General features: G+C 42.7%; 1 protein-coding gene across 1 annotated transcript in view; it reads left to right on the forward strand.

Moving 5' to 3' along the window:
* Positions 1 to 20,458, forward strand: part of LOC115159542 (astrotactin-2) — a 421,339-nt gene that overhangs the window by 106,088 nt on the left and 294,793 nt on the right. Inside the window, exon 3 of the mRNA XM_029709358.1 lies at positions 7,639 to 8,080. Within this exon, the coding sequence (XP_029565218.1) occupies positions 7,639 to 8,080 (442 nt within the window). The remainder of the gene's footprint in view (positions 1 to 7,638; positions 8,081 to 20,458) is intronic.

Below are 20,458 nucleotides of genomic sequence, written 5' to 3' on the forward strand. Positions count from 1 at the left end.
CACCATCCCATCTCGTTCGCGCTTAGTAGGATTATCATTTGTTTTTCAAAAGGACAATGACACAACAGACATCCAGTAGAGGTCAGCCGATTATCATTTTTCAACGCCGATACCGATACCGATTTAATGGGGGACCAAAAAAAGCCTATCAGTTAATCAGTCGATTTTTATATATATACAGTTGAAGTCGGAAGTTTGCATACACTTAGGTTGGAGTCAGTAACACTAGTTTGTATCCACTCCACAAATTTCTTGTTAACGAACTATATATCTGGGAAGTCCGTTAGGACATCTACTTTGTGCATGACACAAGTCATTTTTCCAACAATTGTTTACAGACAGATTATTTCACTTATAATTCACTGTATCACAATTCCAGTGTGTCAGAAGTTTACATACACATTTACATGCCTTTTAAACAGCTTGGAAAATTCCAGAAAATGATTTCATGGCTTTAGAAGCTTCTGATAGGCTAATTAACATAATTTGAGTCAATTGGAGGTGTACCTGTAGATGTATTTCAAGGCCTACCTTCAAACTCAGTGCCTCTTTGCTTGACATCATAGAAAATCAACAACAACAAAAAAATCAGCCAAGACCTCAGAAAAAAAATTGGCCTCCAAAAGTCTGGTTCATCCTTTGGAGCAATTTCCAAATGCCTGAAGGTACCACGTTAATCTGTACAAACAATAGTACGCAAGTATAAACACCAAGGGTCCACGCAGCCGTCATACCGCTATGGAAGAAGACATGTTCTGTCTCCTAGAGATGAACGTACTGAACAACAGCAAGGACCTTGTGAAGATGCTGGTCTGATGAAACAAAAATAGAACTGTTTGGCCATAATGACCATAATTATGTTTGGAGGAAAAAGGGGGATGCTTGCAAGCTGAAGAACACCATCCCAACTGTGAAGCACGGGGGTGGCAGCATCATGTTGTTGGGGTGCTTTGCTGCAGGAGGGTCTGGTGCACTTCACAAAATAGATGGCATCATGAGGAAGGAAACTTATGTGGATATATTGAAGCAACATCTCAAGACATGTCAGGTGCGTCGTAGAAAGTGGACCAAGGCGCAGCGGGTATCATGCTCATCTTCTTTTATTTATAAGTGAACACTTAAACAAAATAAATCGACGTCAACCAACAGTTCCGTAAGTACACAAGGACTATACAAAAAAAAAAAATACCCACAAACCCACTTAAATATGGCCTCCAATTAGAAGCAACGACAACCAGCTGCTTCTAATTGGAGGTTGTTCCCAAAACTAACATAGAAATAGAAAAACTAGAAAACCCACATAGAAATAGAAAACATAGAACATACACCAAAACCCCCGAAACACACAAAACAAACACCCCCTGCCACGCCCTGACCAAACTACAATAACAAATAATCCCTTTTACTCGTCCGGACGTGACAAGACATCAGTCAGGAAGTTAAAGCTTGGTCACAGATGGGTCTTCCAAATGCACAATGACCCCAAGCATACTTCCAAAGTTGTGACAAAATGGCTTAAGGACAACAAAGTCAAGTTAGTGTAGTGGGCATCACAAAGCCATGACCTCAATCCTATAGAAATGTTGTGGGCAGAACTGAAAAAGCGTGTGTGAGCAAGGAGGCCTACAAACCTGACTCAGTTATACCAGCTCTGTCAGGAGGAATGGGACAAAATGTACCCAATTTATTGAGTGAAGCTTGTGAAAGGCTACCCGAAACGTTTGACCCAAGTTAAACAATTTAAAGGCAATGCTACCAAATACTATTTGAGTGTATGTAAACTTCTGACCCACTGGAAATGTGATGAAAGAAATAAAAGCTGAAATAAATCATTCTCGCTACTATTATTCTGATATTTTACATTCTTAAAATGTAGTGGTGATCCTAACTGACCTAAGACAGGGAAATTGTACTTGGATTGAATGTCAATGTTTTCAATTTGGTTTAAATTATGCAAAATCTCTGTTGGAGAAGAAAGTAAAAGTGCAATATGTGCCATGTAAAAAGCTAACGTTTAAGTTCCTTGCTCAGAACATGAGAAGATATGAAAGCTGGTGGTTCCTTTTAACATGAGTCTTCAATATTCCCAGTTAAGAAGTTTTAGGTTGTAGTTATTATAGGAATTATAGGACTATTTCCCTTTATACATGTGTATTTCATATAACTTTGACTATTGGACGTTCTTATAGGCACTATAGTATTGCCAGCCTATTCTCGGGAGTTGATAGGCTTGAAGTCATAAACAGCGCTGTGCTTCAAGCATTGCGAAGAGCTGCTGGCAAACGCAGGAAAGTGCTGTTTGAATGAATGCTTACGAGCCTGCTGCTGCCTACCACCGCTCAGTCAGACTGCTCTATCAAATATCAAATCATAGATTTATTATAATATAATAAACACACAGAAATACGAGCCTTAGGTCATTAATATGGTAAAATCTGGAAACTATCATTTCGAAAACAAAACGTTTATTCTTTCAGTGAAATACGGAACCGTTCCGTATTTTATCAAACGAGTGGCATCCATAAGTCTAAATATTGCTGTTACATTGCACAACCTTCAATGTTATGTCTGACTCTGCTTGCACAGAACGCAAGAGAAGTGACACAATTTCCCTAGTTAATATTGCCTGCTAACATTAATTTCTTTTAACTAAATATGCAGGTTTAAAAAAATATACTTGTTATTGATTTTAAGAAAGGCATTGATGTTTATGGTTAGGTACATTGGTGCAACGACAGTGCTTTTTTCACGTATGCGTTTGTTAAATCATCACCCGTTTGGCGAAGTAGGCTGTGATTCGATGATAAATTAACAGGCACCGCATTGATTATATGCAATGCAGGACGAGCTAGTTAAACTAGTAATATATTCCATTATCAATCAACAGCTCAACCAATTTGGTGTTATCACATCTATTACTATAAAACCATGTCATACTAGTGTTTCTGTTTCCTGGACATCATTCCTCTTTGTCGGTGACTCTATCTGAAGTGAACAGTCAGTGAGAGCTGTGTTAGATGTCCTGACAGGTGAGGAGTCAGCTGGTCTATCAGACTCTAATGCCCTGACTCACCCTACCCTGTTTCAATTCACTCCATGGACCACATTCACACAGCACTGGCATCAGGTTGCATACATTTTGGATTCTCTACATAGTTCATTCTAATATATCTACTGCTGTACATTCCTAAGATATCTGAAATTAATCCGGTGTAGATACTGTACGTATAAAATGCATTTGATTACTGTTACAGTGCTATTTGGGTTGTTATTTGGATTCAATCCCGACATTTCTTGATTTCTTGTTTCTTTTTGTTTTAAATTGATTATTTGTGTACCTGTTTGACATTTTACTGCATTGTTAGGAGCAAGTTACATAAGCATTTTTGCTGCACCCGCTATAACATCTGCTAAACTGTGTACGTGACCAATAAACTTTGATTTTATTTGAGGTACAAAGTTAGATTCAACACACAACAAACAGCTGAAACAGAAAGTGTATTCAATTTACACATGACATTAATTCTGTATGCCTTCTCACAAGTTCCGGTTTACCTTTCAATATTGATAAATTAAATGTTTATTGAACTGGGGAACAAAAATGATTTATGCTTTGCAACTGTTGCAAACAATTAGCTAGTAAATCAGTTGTATAATTAAGCAATAAGGCACGAGGGGGTTTGTTGTATATATAACACGGCTAAGGGCTGTTCTTACGCATGATGCAACGTGCCTGGATACAGCCCTTAGCCGTGGTATATTGGCCATATACCACGGACCCCTGAGGTGCCGTATTGCTATTATAAACTGGTTACCAATGTAATTAGAGCAGTAAAAATACATATTTTGTCATACCCATGGTATACAGTCTATACCATGGCTGTCAGCCAATCAGCATTCAGGGCTCAAACCTCCCAGTTTATAATAACTGGCTTTATACCTCTGATGCATGTGGTCTAGCAGCCTGTTATGTAGCTATGGTGTCTAATACAAGTCTGCTGATTTATTATTATCTCTGTGACGACTTGGTAGTTGACAGTACAGTATGTCCTTAGCAACAGGACATGGATAGAACAAAACTATCTGCTTATCATCCCATGGTCTATTTCTCCCTGCATGAAGAACCCCCATAACGAATATAAATAAAACACTATACTGTATATCTTGATGATCTATGTATGCAGGGCATCCCTCTGCATATGAGGACACCCAGAGATCCAGGGCTAGCCAGAGCTGCTTGGCTTAGAAAGAGGGGAGGCAGGGTGGGCTAGCGGCGAGGGAGTAACTCAGGACTAATTCCCTGCTATAATTCAGGAGGGCGAGGGCCAGAGACAGCCAAATCTACCCACAAATCTCTCCCCCTACCCGGGGATCAGAGTCAGGGCCAAGGAGGGCTGCATGGAGAAACATGGGGGAAGTATGGGGAGGTGATGGGGGCTCAAGGATGGGCAGTGATTGGACTGAGAGATGGAACTCAGACAAAGCCAATCAATATGCCTGCCTTTCTGTAGCCATACTGCAGAGAGGAACAGAATGTAGAGGTCGTCCTGTTATTTTCAGTTAAAACTCAATGGAGATTTTCCATTCAGTTTTCAATCAGAGTTTAATCAGATTTCATGATTAAGTAGGGCCATCGAGGGTCAATGTAATTTCCCTGGTGATTTCATGGCTCAGTTTGTGGACTTTCTATATTACATTTTTCAATTATCTTGGAATATATTTTTTATGTGGGTGGTCAATTATTTGTTTATTTTGCAATTAGCTTTCTCTGTTTTGGTTGAATGTACACTTAACTCACCACATGCATAGTATACTTTATGGTTCAATTAATTAGTCATTTTTCTGAACCAAAATGTACAATTCATAACTATGTCCTTCTCACTCACCAAGCTGTATTGAAAAGGTCACATGGGACAGGTCTTCAACTACTGTAGGCTCTAAGTTCCCAGCACATGCTGCTCTTTTCCCCTCATCTCTTCCTCTGGCCACACTACCTGTTTGAAACCACTCTCCTGGTGACATCACTTCCTGAATGGCTATGGCTGATGGGAAAGGATGTGGGTGTAGAAAAAAGTGAGCCGAGTCAGTCTTCCATCCCTTGGCTCTAGGAGTTGCAGTTGGACGGGGAGAGTAGATCGCAAGCTGCCTGGACACATGGCCCTTTAACTCCATGCTGTGGAAGAGGGGGATGAGGGAGATAGAGAAAGAGATGGAATGAGAAAGAGAAAGAGAGGGTGAAGCTGGCCCTCAAGTCCACTCCAGTGAGGTTTCATCTCATATAGGCTACAATGGTTTACTCACCAAGATACAGGCTTTTGAGAGTCTCCACTAGTTGTGATACAGCACTGTTAACACCCTCTCTGACTAGAGAGGTATACACAGTCTCCACTCTGAATAAAATACATCTCTGGATTGGCATTGCATTCCCTCCAGGCACGGAAAGGGAGCATATGTTTGTGTGTGTGCGTGTGTGTGTGCGTGTGCGTGTGCGTGTGTGTGTGTGTGTGTGTGTGTGTGTGTGTGTGTGTGTGTGTGTGTGTGAGACCATATGTGCACGCGTGTGTGCATGTGATGAATGAATGCGTTAGTATGTAGACCGATGTACGGATATTTGCATACAGTGTGGATGGAATATTAGTTCCATGAGTTTCCTGAAGATTAATGCACTACAGCTCTCTAGTTTCTCAGTGTGCCTGCCAGGGAGGGAGCTGCTTCCCCTGTGCCCAGATGGTGGCTACAGAACTGAACAGGTGCACAATGGGTTGGCCTAGTGTGTTGTTGTTTTTATCCTGAAGTTTATCCCCGGGGCATGGCTTATTATGCTTTATAATGGAATAACAGATGAGGAAGAATGATTTACAAAACTGCCAAAGTATCCAGTGGTTGATGTAGATTGAAAAGGTACCTATAGTGGTTCTTCAGATGAAACTCACTGGCAAGAGCTGTCTTTAGTTTCAAAGCCTCTTCAGCAGAGCATAATGGCATGGGCAATCTGATGTCAGTTGTACAACACTTTGATGCTACACATCATTTTGATCCACTCATCCCTATTCTCTATAGAATACATGGATAATGGCTTTCAGCATGTCGATGATAGCCACTGAGGAAAAAAAGGATACATTCATTGTGGCTTAGTGTTGATATAGCGACTTGGTTACGTGTTCAATTCTGCCAGATGGTTTTAACGCTCTGTCATTTGTTAATTTATTTATTCTTAATTGATTCCAAAGGACGTTGAACAAACGTGAGTGCTGAGTTTGTGGCCAGTAATACACCATATGAGTAGGTGGTAATCTGTGGGGGAGGAGGGAGGGAGGGAGAGGGGCAGGGGGCCAGAGAGAGAGGGAGAGATGTAAGGCAGATGGCTCAAGGAAAAGAAAGCTGAAGGGAGAGCAAAAGTGAGTGATGAAGGGAGGGAGAGAAAGACATTGACAAAAAAAGAGAGAGATTGAGAGGGATTTGAATCCTCCGGCTCCCAGTCTTTCTCCTCCCTGTGGAGTGACTTCCGACTAAAGCATCAGGGATTTGTAGGGTCTTAAGATGAATGAAAACCACATCTCCCTCATGGATACATTGTGAATTTACATGGCTGTTGTTATAATGAAAGAGAGTGCTAAAAGATTAACTTTTCTTACCAGACTAATTTTACATTTGAATTATATTTTCTTTTACAGCTATGATCATCGTTTGCTTACTAACGTTTGTGTCTATTATTTTGTGTTTCAAATATTGCATTGCCAGTCTCAATTCCACCTCTACACAATCCTTTTTTTAAAATAATTTCTGAAAAGTTCAAAATGTTTCTCTGGTGTTCTGTAAGTTTTATGAAACAGTAGCTCTCTCATCTGTTGTTGTTGCCGAGCGACTTTGTTTCAGGCGAGGAGTGTATTTCCCAGAAGCTGCTCTCCTATTGTCGGTAGGACGTTCCTCTCTTAGGAGTTACCCACCTCTCCATGGTTTGATTTATGGCCACCCAGCAGTGCATTAGTTATAATTTGAGAGTGGTTTGTTTTTACTCATGAAGATAGAATTTTAAATGTTTTGATGAATAACCCTATCTGCTCTTATACACTGAATTATACAGCAGGCACAGAGAATGGCGGGCAGGTGTAGCGTAAAGAAAAATGGTGTCTGACTGCAATAGAGGATGGATGGCCTTAAGGTCGTCACAATTTTTCAGATTCTCACCGGGTTTTTTCCATTGACCACTACGGTGAAGAATTGTCAGTTAATCTTGGAATATGTCAGCTCTATTAGTCTATGGCCCATACACAGTGACTGTATGTGTATGGATTAAGTGTGCTTTTCACTCTCAGCTTGGCTGCCAGAGAGTCTTTGATGTGTCTGTGATGGCATGAAATGGTAGAAACCATGGAGCAATGGATGTGTCACGGTGAATTTGCATGAGCAGTCTTTGAGGGGAATGCAATGGCTTGGAGATGGAAATGGGGCGAGTTAGGCTAACAACCTTATCGCATTGGCATGTGTAAACCCTAGGGCTGTGGGACAGACTCACTCTGACTAGAACACTGGCATGTTAAAACGACTGCCTGGCTCGGTGTCAGTGCTGTTTGTGTAAGTGTCTGTGTGCTTGTATATGTGTTTGTCTGTCTCACTCTCTCTCCCTCTTTCTTCCAGGGAGGCCTGATCGCTCTCCTCCTCCTCATCCTCCTCTTCACACTAGTGCTGTACACCCGTCACCGCTGGTGCAAGCGCCGGCGTATCCCCCAGAAGAGCGCCAGCACCGAGGCCACCCATGAGATCCACTACATCCCCTCTGTGCTGCTGGGACCCCAGGGGAGGGACAGCTTCCGGGGGTCCCGCCAGCTACAGCACAGCTCTGTCATCGGCATGCCCATCCGGGAGACCCCCATCCTGGATGACTACGACTGTGATGAGGACGATCAGATGGGTCACACACACACCTCCACACCCAACCAGGTCCACAACCAGCTGATTGATGGGAAAGTCCAGGGCCTGGATGAGTTTGGGCCCAGCCAGGGGACACACACCCACAACCAGCACACTGACAGCCTGAGGAAGGGGGAGGACAGCCTCCAACACAGTCTGGATAAAAGAGGTGGGTACCACTGTAGTATGTGACAGTCCACTGTAGTCCACTGACTAGACTAGAGAAAAGTCAGTAATGCATGCTATTCAATCGATCACTGCCCGCACCTGCCCGCCCGTCCAGCATCACTACTCTGGACGGCTCTGACTTAGAATACGTGGACAACTACAAATACCTAGGTGTCTGGTTAGACTGTGAACACTCCTTCCAGACTCACATTAAGCATCTCCAATCCAAAATTAAATCTAGAATCAGCTTCCTATATCGCAACAAAGCATCCTTCACTCATGCTGCCAAACATACCCTCGTAAAACTGACCATCCTACCGATCCTCGACTTCGGCGATGTCATCTATAAAATAGCCTCCAACACTCTACTCAACAAATTGGATGCAGTCTATCACAGTGCCATCCATTTTGTCACCAAAGCCCCATACACTACCCACAACTGCGACCTGTACGATCTCGTTGGTTGGCCCTCGCTTCATACTCGTCGCCAAACCCACTGGCTACAGGTTATCTACAAGTCTCTGCTAGGTAAAGCCCCGCCTTATTTCAGCTCACTGGTCACCATAGCAGCACCCACTGGTAGCACGTGCTCCAGCAGGTATATCTCACTGGTCACCTCCAAAGCCAATTCCTCTTTTGGTCGCCTTTCCTTCCAGTTCTCTGCTGCCAATGACTGGAACTAACTGCAAAAATCACTGAAGCTGGAGACTCATATCTCCCTCACTAGCTTTAAGCACCAGCTGTCAGAGCAGCTCACAGATCACTGCACCTGTACATAGCCCATCTGTAAACAGCCCATCTATCTACCTCATCCCCTTACTGTATTTATTTTATTTATCTTGCTCCTTTGCACCCCAGTATCTCTACTTGCACATTTATCTTCTGCACATCTACCATTCCAGTGTTTAATTGCTATATTGTAATTACTTCGCCACCATGGCCTATTTATTGCCTTATCTCCCTTATCTTACCTCATTTGCACTCACTGTATATAGACTTTTTGTTTTATTTTTTTCTACTGTATTATTGACTGTATGTTTTGTTTATTCCATGTGTAACTCTGTGTTGTCGTATGTATCGAATTGCTATGCTTTATCTTGGCCAGGTCGCAGTTGCAAATGAGAACTTGTTCTCAACTAGCTTACCTGGTTAAATAAAGGTGAAATAAATCAAATTGTTGAGAGAATGAGAATATCCTATATTTCTGTTAAATACTTTTATTGAAAAGCAACCATTTTTGTTGACATCCTCCACCTATTAATCCCTATGCACTCTTTATATTTTACATGGTTGCACAGCCTTTGGCCAAGATTGTGGGGCGGCAGCTAGCCTAGTGGTTAGAGCATTGGACTAGTAACCGAAAGGTTGCAAGATTGAATCCCAGAGCTGACAAGGTAACAATCTGTTGTTCTGCCCCTAAACAAGGCAGTTAACCCACTGTCATTGAAAATAAGAATTTGTTCTTAATTGACTTGCCTAGTTAAATGAAGGTACAATTTTAAAAAAGGTAATTGCTGACAGGTGCTTCTTGTAGCCATCAATGAACTTGCTGTACTGGAAGTTTGGCTCATACTTCCGCTGCAAATGGCTCTAATTTTGAAATATTTGTTGGGTGCCCTCCACCAACTGCTGTTTCAAGAATATATTTATTATTATTATAGATGTCGCCATATTTTTTTTGATGAGATTCAGATCTGGATTCAATAGTTCCCACTCGAGCAGTCTAGCGTTGTGTTTTGGGTCAATGGAAGAGCCACAACCTCTGACAAAGACCCAGTTTTTGGACACTGGGTTGAACATTTGACTCCAAATCACCTTGATAATCTGCTGATAAATGATGTCTTGCACACGTTCAAGGTCCATTATAGAACCTCCCCCGTTTGATTGTAGGTAGGGTGTTCTTTTCTTTGAATGCTTCATTTAGTTTTTGGTAAACATTAGAGCTGATTTGTATTCCCAAGAGCTCTTAAATCGATCCACAGAACATTTAGTCTTGTTTAGGTGGTTTTGCAAACAAAGTTCAATCAAGGTTTCTTGTCTCTTTCAGCAGTGGGGTCTCCAATGACCAAATTAAGCATTTAAAGAAAAGAACACGCTCCCTACAATCAAGCATGGGGGAGGTTAGATAATGCTGAGGGGTTGCTTTTCTGCCTCTTGTACTTGTGGCCTTGAACATGTGTAAGGCATCATGAAAGAATCAAATTATCAATGTTTGTAGAGGCAGGTTGGCATTTATTGGCTTGAATCTTGGCCTGAAGGCAGCTCTGCAGAGTGGTCTCTAGCTGATTTTAAGCCTCACCTGAACCTTGACTCTAACCTTAACCACACTGCTAACCCTAATGCCTAACTCTAACATTAAATTAAGACCAAAAAGCAAAAATAAATAAATCTGGATTTTTTTACGATATAGCCAATTTTGACTTTGCAGCCAGCCCGTCTAGCAGAAATCACTTACTTCTGCCTCCAGGGCAAGATTATGACAAACATCAACCTGCTTTTTGGAGTCCAATGTTCAACCTTGGGTCCAAGAACTGGGTATCTGCCACACTTCAAAAAGCACCCAGGAATTGTTTCATGAAGAAACGCTAGACTGTTCTGGAGTGGCCAGCATTGAGTCCAGATCTAAAACCTCATTGAAAACCTATGGCGAGATCTGAAAACAGTATTTGATTGAGGGCACCCCTCAGACATTGCAGATTTGGAGCAGTTTGTAGCTGAAGACTGGGCCAACTTCCAGTAGAAAGGTGCAGCAACCTCATTGAAGGCTACAAAACATTTTTGTTATCTTGGCCAAAAGACTGTGCAACCAAGTATTAGCTCCTAGTTGCTTTAACTTTGTCCATGCCATTTGTTTTTCTTCTCTACATTAAAATTGTAAACTTAAGAGAGAACCAGCAAAATTGGTTCTGCAATGTTGAAAATCCAATAACAATGTGTGGAGACCAATTTTTGCTTCCAAGTTATTTTAGAAGAAATAAGGAGTATTTAACAAAACTGCAAGGGTGGACACCTGCTCTTTCCATGACATAGACTGACCAGGTGAATCCAGGTGAAAGCAATGATCCCTTATTGATGTCACTTGTTAAATCCACTTCAATCAGTGTACTGTCAGTGGACTGTCCTGTTTGGCTCAGTTGGTAGAATATGGCACTTGCAACATGGCACAGGGTTGTGGGTTTGATGCCCACGGGGGACCAGTATGGAGGAAAATGTATGCACTCTACTATAAGTCGCTCTGGATAAGAAATTCTGCTAAATGAGTTAAATGTATGAAGGGGAGGAGACAGGCTAAAGAAGGATTTTTAAGCCTTGAGACATGGATTGTGTATGTGTGCCATTCAGAGGGTGAATGGCCAAGACAAAGGATTTAAGTGCCCTTGAAAGGGGTATGGTACTAGGTGCCAGCTGCACTGGTTGGTGTGAAGAACTGCAACGCTGCAGGGTTTTTCACAGTTTCCCGTGTGTATCAAGAATGTTCCACTTCCCAAAGGACATCCAGCCGCCAACTTGACACAACTGTGGGAAGCATTGGCATCAACATGGGCCATCATCCCTGTGGAACGCTTTCAAAACCTTGTAGAGTCCATGCCCTGATGCATTGCGCGGGGGGGGGGGGGGCACTATATGTTACACTTAAAATATTCTACACACAACTGATTTTACCTATCACTGTTACTATTTTATGACTCAGATTAACTCAAAAAGTAGAAATCTACCAAAAGTATTATGTTTTCTTCTAAAACTCCATCTCCATCCTCTTGGTAAATGCCATGTTAGAAAATGTATCCTGGGTGAATCTGTAATCCATAGTTTGTTCCCTTGTCTGGCCATAGCCATTGACCCTTCAACTGTCTGTCACCCACAAGTAATGACTACAAGTCAAGATGGAAGAGGTCATTGACATTGGTCTGGTCACTTACGAATGGGGGTTAGTCGATGAGAAACTCATTGACCCTTGCTAAACACTGTCCAGTGTGTATACTCCTGGAAGGGAGTCCTATATTATGGACTCAAAGCACTTTTTTGTTGTTTTGTTTTTGTTAGAACAAAGTGTTGAAAAAAAGTTAATTCTGGTGACTGCAGGTCACTCTAATAGCCGTAGATTACACTATCCACGTTGAACCCCAAACTGCACCTCAGGAATGTTCATCTTTAATAATTGAGGGATGGCAGATTGCAACGGTGGCTTTTTAGTCTGAACGCTATTCATGTCATGTTAAATTATGCATGACAAAGTTTAACATCTTGTTTCCTGGAGCTGCCCTCCTGTCTCTACTTGTATTTATCATTCAGCAAAAAGCAATTTATCCAAACTCCACAACACTTCTCCCGGTGAGAAGAGAAGGATCAGGACACATCTATACTTTAATTTAATGTTGTTTATTTATGTGATACATTTTCTTTTGGGAAAGGAACTTTGCATTATTCATCTGTAGCAGAAAGGGTAACGCTTTAGTGATCCAAGTTTTCAGTGTCAATGGAGGGAGGTGTGCTCTGTCAAGCCAACAACAGTAGGGCTAGATTGCTGTGCATAAGAGGGTCAAGTGTAATGCCACTGAAAATGTAATGTCATTGAAAATGTGCCTGGATTTAAAAAATAATAATTTAATAGCAGTAAAATGTTTTCAAATGGCTTTAATGTTTGGCTTGATTGAATAATTTAAGAACTGATATGAAGAATCACAGGGAACTATTAGTTGCATGAAGAAAGCATTGCATATGTTGATAATCAAATATTAAAAGAGCACATTTTCTCTCGTATAACAGTGTTTTGAAAGTGCTATGTTAGGAATGTCCTTGGTCTAGTATACACTATGATACACTATAGAGTGCATTCGGAAGGTATTCAGACCCCTTAACTTTTTCCACATTTTGTTACTTTACAGCCTTATTCTAAAATGGACTAGATGTTTTCTTTATCCTCATCAATCAACAGACAATACCCAATAATGACAAAGCGAAAACAGGTTTTTAGACATTTTTGCAAATGTATTACAAATGTAAAGACTAAAATATCACATTTACATAAGTATTCAGACCCTTTACTCAGTACTTTGTTGAAGCACCTTTGGCAGCGATTTCAGCCTTGAGTTTTCTTGGGTATGACACTACATGCTTGGCACACCTGTATTTGGGGAGTTTCTCCCATTCTTCTCTGCAGATCTTCTCAAGCTCTGTCAGGTTGGATGGGGAGAGTCACTGCACAGCTATTTTCAGGTCTCTCCAGAGATGTTCAATCGGGTTCAGGTCCAAGCTCTGGCTGGGCCAGTCAAGGACATTCAGAAACTTGTCCCAAAGCCACCCCTGCATTGTCTTGGCTGTGTGCTTAGGGTTGTTGTCCTGTTGGAAGGTCAACCTTGGCCCCAGTCTGACGTCCTGATCACTCTGTAGCAGGTTTTCATCAAGGATCTCTCTGTACTTTGCTCTGTTCATCTTTCCCTCAATCCTGACTAGTCTCCAAGTCCCTGCTGCTGAAAAACATCCCCAAAGCATGCCGCTGCCACCACCATGCTTCACCATAGGGATAGTGCCAGGTTTCCTCCAGACGTGGTGCTTGGCATTCAGGCCAAAGAGTTCAATCTTGGTTTCATCAGACCAGAGAATCTTGTTTCTCATGGTCTGCGAGTCTTTAGGTGCCTTTTGGCAAACTCCAGGCGAGCTGTCATGTGCCTTTTACTGACGAGTGTCTTCCGTCTGGCCACTCTACCATAAAGTCCTGATTGTTGGAGTGCTACAGAGATGGTTGTCCATCGGGGGACCAACTCCATATTAATGCACATGTTTTTTTTTGTCAGATGATCAACGAGCAGATGTCCATATACTTTTGGTCATGTAATGTATAATATCACCCCCCAGATTTTGCTTAATGATGCTCCGTATATGTCTCAAAGCGATACAGACAATCCTTTTCCTTGAATAAATCATTAAGTGGATCCTCTTGGCGCAGGTTCAGCTCCGCGTAAACACATCCACCATACGGCCAGCTAGCTTGCATAAGTAATCGCCTCAATTAATTCAAAGCTGGGGATATTTGCATCATGACCTTGTGTGTGACATTTTTTACTCTGTGGAAATCAACAGGGGGGGGATTTTTTTCTTTTTTCGGCTCTGTCTTTTTTGCTGCTTTCTTTTTGGGCTGAATGAAATACCCATGAACAAAGATGAACACTTGCATTGTCTAGTGCCATCTTGTTCCAAAAACAAACAAACTCCTGACACTTGAAACCTGCTCTCTGAGAGATTAGCCTTGCCACTCGCCCCATTTTCCCTTCATTCTCCATCTTCTCATTTCGCAGTCAGTAAAATAAAACAAGGTCTTCAAGCTTGGCCTGTTTATAAACTGCAGAAAAATGTAATTTAATCGTGCAACAAGGAGACAGGTTGGAGGTTAATTCAGTTTGACTCCCCTGAGAGAGAGACTGAGAGGGAGAGCGACGAAAGAGAGGAGAGACGGACGAATGCTGGTATTGGCTGCTTTTACAAACCTGGCCTTATGTTAATCACTAGCTGTAAGGTATTGTCACCACACAATGGGGTGAGCAGCTACAGGGCACAGGCTACTAAGGGGAGGTCTGGGACACTGGTTTTAATTGACATCAAAGGCTCTTGATAGGGAGAAAAATACTTGTCGTCTCCTCCTTGTCATTCTGTGCATAATGGATTTTAGAATAGAATATGTGCTAGTTAGTTTAGATTTGTTTTCCCTTAGGCTGTATTTGAAAGTGTAAAGACTTTTCAGGCGTATCATTTATATGTAGATATAGCCCTTAACTGGGGACTGGAGTTTTCCATGGTCAGGTCACAATGTAGAACAAACTCCTGGCCCTAAATACTGAAGCGTCCTTCTCCCATAACACCAACCTCCAAGCATGTCTAATAATGAGCCATTTACAACAATCATTTATGTGGATGCTTTCACCCATTCTCCCCTACAAAGCAATATAATTTGAATACAGAGCCGATTAACTCTCTCTACCTGTTATCAGCGCAACTCCCAAAGGTCTCCAAATACCAGGCGTTTCTTTATCTGTCTGTCTCAGCTGACAGATGACCTCATTCTCAGCCCGCTGAAGAGCCCTATCTGGAGGCATTATGGCGCGTGCCTCACAGGTTCCTATGTGTGGCTGAATCTTTACACAGGGCATCCAAACAAATGAGGCCTGTCATGTGGTTATTCAGTGGGGCCCTGGTGCACTGGGCACATGGTGGGCAGCGGTGTTCCATAAATCAGGTGCCACATACTCAGCACCGTGCCAGGGACCTTGTTGAGCATGTGACGGCCTCTAGGACCGCAATTACCATCAGCCCCCACTGGCACCCATCTCTCCCCCCTCCAGTGAGGACCACCCTTTACTCTTAATGTACTTGAGATGTTTCCGCCACTTATGTTACATCACTGGCAATTAAAGCCATCTGCTTGGCTACACTGAATTAGTTGATTAATTTCTAACCAGAAATAAGAACCAGAATATCACAGTTTATTGGCTCTGTGAATTATCGTGGCACTGGCAAAACACTTTTCAATTATCATTTTTTTCTTCTTGTGTATTTACATTCCCACTCATATTGAATCATGTTGTTTGCTCTACAGGCTATGCACCAAGAAAACATTTCAGAAAATTCCTAATTGAGCTGTGTGTACTGAAGAGGATCAAATCAAATATAATTGTATTTGTCATGTGTGCCGAATACAACAGGTGTAGACTTTACCGTGAAATGCTAACTATGATAATGGCGCTGGAGGGGATGTCTGCTGTTTTACGGGCTCCTAACCAACTGTGCTATTTTGTTTGTTTTTTCACATTGTTTGTAACAAATGTTTTACATAATGTTGCTGCTACCATCTCTTATGACCGAAAATAGCTTTTGGACGTCAGAACAGCGATTACTCACCTCGAACTGGACAAAGATTTTTTCCTTAATGAGTCCAACGTGAAGGATATACTGCTTTGTCGAGACAAGGCCCAAATCCACGTCATCCGTGTGAAGAAAAGACTGAGAAAAAGGGCGAAGAGAGTGGGGTGCCTTGTAAGAATTTGCCGATAAGTAGGTAAACTACCACAACCCTCCATGTTATTGGACAATGTGCAATCATTGGAAAACAAACTGGACAATCTATATTTAAGAATATCCTACCAACGGGACATTAAAAACTGTAACATCTTATGTTTCACCGAGATGTGGCTAAACGACGACATGGATAATATATAGCTGGCTGGCTTCTCTGTGCATCGGCAGGATGAGGACAAGACGAGGGGTGGGGGTGTGTGTATATTTGTCAATACTGCTGGTGTGCGATGTCTAATATTAAAGAAGTCTCGAGGTATTGCTTGCCTGAGGTAGAGTATCTAATGATAAGCTCTAGACCACACTATCTACATTTACATTACATTTTTACATTTACATTTACCAAGAGAGTACTCATCTATATTATTTGTAGCCATCTATTTACCACCACAAACCGATGCTGGCACTAAGACCGTACTCAACAAGCTGTATAACGCCATAAGCAAACACTTAAACTTAAATCAATTTTTACCTCATTTCTACCAGCATGTCACATGTGCAACCAGAGGGAAAAAACTCTAGACCACCTTTACTCCACACACAGAGATGCATACAAAGCTCTCCCTCGCCCTCCATTTGGCAAATCTGACCATAATTCTATCCTCCTGATTCCTGCTTACAAGCAAAAACTAAAGCAGGAAGTACCAGTGACTCACTCAGTACGGAAGTGGTCAGATGACGCGGAAGCTACGTTACAGGACTGTTTTGCTAGCACAGACTGGAATACGTTCCAGGATTCATCCAATGGCATTGAGGAGTATAGCACCTCAGTCACCGGCTTCATCAATATGTGCATCAATGACGTCGATCCCACAATGACCATACGTACATATCCCAACGAGAAGACATGGATTACAGGCAACATCCGTACCGAGCTAAAGTCCCAAAGCTGTCGCTTTAAGGAGCGGGATACTAATCCGGATGCTTTACAAAATCCTGCTATGCCCTCAGACAAACCCTCAAACAGGCAAAGCATCAATACAGGACTACGATTGAATCCTACTACACCGGCTCTGACGCTCATCGGATGTGGCAGGGCTTGAAAACTATTACGGACCACAAAGGGAAAGCCAGCCGTGAGCTGCCCAGTGACGCAAGCTTACCAGACGAGCTAAATGCCTTTTATGCTCACTTCGAGGCAAGCAACACTGAAGCATGCATGAGAGCACCAGCTGTTCCAGATGACTGTGTGATCACGCTCTCCATAGCCGATGTGAGCAAGACCTTTAAACAGGTCAACATTCACAAAGCCGTGGGGCCAGATGGATTACCAGGACGTGTCCTCAAAGCATGAGCGGACCAACTTAAAAGATTCTTCACTGACATTTTCAACCTGTCCCTGACCGAGTCTGTAATACCTACATGTTTCAACCAGACCACCATAGTCCCTGTGCCCAAGAAAGCAACGGTAGCCTGCCCAAATGATTACCATCCCGTAGCACTCACGTCGGTAGCCATGAAGTCCTTTGAAAGGCTGGTCATGGCGCACATCAACACCATCATGCCAGAAACCCTAGACCAACTCCAAATCGCATACCGCCCCAACAGATCCACAGATGACGCAATCTCAATAGCACTCCACACTGCCCTTTCCCACCTGGACAAAAGGAACACCTCTGTGATAATGCTGTTCATTGAATACAGCTCAGCTTTCAACACCCTGGGACTAAACACCAACCTCTGCAACTGGATCCTGGACTTCCTGACGGGCCGCCCCAAAGTGATAAGGGTAGGCAACAATACATCTGCCACGCTGATCCTCAACACTGGGCCCCTCAGGGGTGTGTGTTCTTAGTCCCCTCCTGTACTCCCTGTTCATCCACGCCTGCTGGCCAAGCATGACTCCAACATCATCATTAAGTTTGCTGATGACACAACAGAGGTAGGCCTGATCACCGACAATGATGAGACAGCCTATATGGAGTAGGTCAGAGACCTGGCAGTGTGGTGCCAGGACAACAACCTCTCCCTCAATGTGAGCAAGATAAAGGAGCTGATCATGGCCCACAGGAAAAGGAGGGCTGAACAGTCCCCCATTAACATAGACGGGCCTGAAGTGCAGCGGGTCGAGAGTTTAAAGTTCCTTGGTGTCCACATCACCAATGAACTGTCGTGGTCCAAACACACCAAGACAGTTGTGAAGAGGGCACGGCAACACCTTTGTGCCCCCAGGAGACTGAAAAGATTTGGCATGGGTCCCCAGATCCTCTAAAAGTTATACAGCTGCACCGTGTTAGTGTGTGATTAGAGTCCAGTGGGTCTCCATAGAGTCAGTGCAAGAGTCCTGGTAGCCCTTTGATTAACAGTTCAGCACACTTATGGCTTGGGGGTACAAGCTGTTAAGGAGACTTTTGGTCCTCGACTTGGTGCTCCGCACCACTAGCAACTTGCGATCGAGGGTGGTGCAGTTGCCATACCAAGCAGTGATGCAGCCAGTCAAGATGCTCTCAATGGTGTAGCTGTATAACTTTTTGAGGACATGAGGGTCCATAAAGGGGCATTGTCGTGCCTTCTTCACGACTGTAGAAGCTCTCACCCTGCTCCACTACAGCCCTGTTGATGTGTATGGGGGACCTGCTCATCCCACCGTTTCCTGTAATCCACGATCAGCTCTTTTGTCTTGCTGACGTTGAGGGAGAGGTTGTTATCCTGGCACCACACTGCCAGTTCCCTGACCTCCATGTAGGCTGTCTCATCATTGTCGGTGACGAGGCCTACCACGTCGTGTAGTCCGCTAACTTGATGATGGTGTTGGAGTTCTGCGTGGCCACACAGTCATGGGTGAACAGGGAGTAAATGAGGGGACTAATTTACTCCCTGTGGGGCCACCATGTTGAGGGTCAGCCTGGCAGAAAGTCCAGGATCCAGTTGCAGAGGGAGGTGTTCAGTCCCAGGGTCCCAAGATTGGTAATGAGCTCGGAGGGATATGTGTCAGGGTGTATACTGTACACCAGGAAATAGCATTCTGTCCTTTATATCCCACCCAATGTACAATCACCCATTGCAGAGCAACGCTGGCCACTTGTACAGGGACTTCCTGACGAGCAAGTTACCCAGGCTCCGTCGGACTTCACAAACACTGCTAATGGCAGCTTGGCTTGGCCCCTGATGCGTTCGTTGCCTGTCAAGTGAAATAACTTCCTTGGCTTGTATTATCTCCACAGGTGGTCCCTTTTGAAATGATGGCTGAAACTGTGAGGAGCATTACACATAGTTACACACACAAATGTTCATGCATCCACGCACATACAGTTTACACAAGTAAATAAATTAACATAAAACTCCCACAACTACAAATAAATAGAGCGGGGAAGAGAGAGAGAGTCAGTCATGTCATGGCCTCAGATCTCATGGAAGATCAAGTAAACAAAACATCCCCCAGTCCGCAGGTTAATATTCTCATCATGATGTCTTCTATCTTGCATCATCTTCTTAAACTGTAGACAAACAAGGATATGTTTCCTGTCTTATATCCATGCCTTCAGTGTAGCAGGTCATAAACTTCCACACTACCCACTGCAATCTCCACATACAACAAACCAGAACATTTATATCAAAGATCGACACATATTTTCTCTACCCTCATTTTTTATCAAAGGGAAAATGCCTGGTTTGCTTTCTCTCATTTCAATCGTTTTGGCACACCGATTAAGGCAACAGGTGGATGTACTCTCCAAAATAGCCCTGTATAATTTTCTGTTATCATACAAATGATCTGGCGCTAACTCCTGATTATATTGGGTTATTTAGGCTAGATTTAATTTCCTGCCCATAGAAAATTGCTTATGTAGTTCTCCAGCTGGCTAATGTATTCCTTTCACATACATTAAAGCCACTATTTCCACTTCTCTTGTCTCAACATTTCTTAAAGCACGGTCCCAAAACAGGCTTAGTGCCTGAGGCGCAACGTTGACTTAAACCGCATTTTAGGTTTCACATTATATTTCATAACATTGGAAGATATTCATGTAATATCTATTGGTATCCAAAGTTCAGAACATGTACGCTATGTCTAATCCAAATGTTTTTAACAAAGGAATTCAAGGCAATTATTGTTTAGTGATCTAATAAAGTTTTGATTGGAAAAAAGCTCAACCTGAGTTAGGCTGACCCAGCTCTTATGAACAAATTACTTGCTACAAACCATCCCACACTAAAGACTCCCAAGTGGATATGTTAAGGCAAGCCTTCCCCTTTTACAGCTTACAGAGAAAATTGCGGATATTATTGAATGCTAGCATTAGTCTTTAGAATATACGAATCAATGAACAAGGATTCTCTATCTTTGGGGACTGAAAATAGCATCCATCCA

Source organism: Salmo trutta, chromosome 23 (assembly GCF_901001165.1).
Source record: "Salmo trutta chromosome 23, fSalTru1.1, whole genome shotgun sequence".
NCBI lineage: Eukaryota > Metazoa > Chordata > Actinopteri > Salmoniformes > Salmonidae > Salmo > Salmo trutta.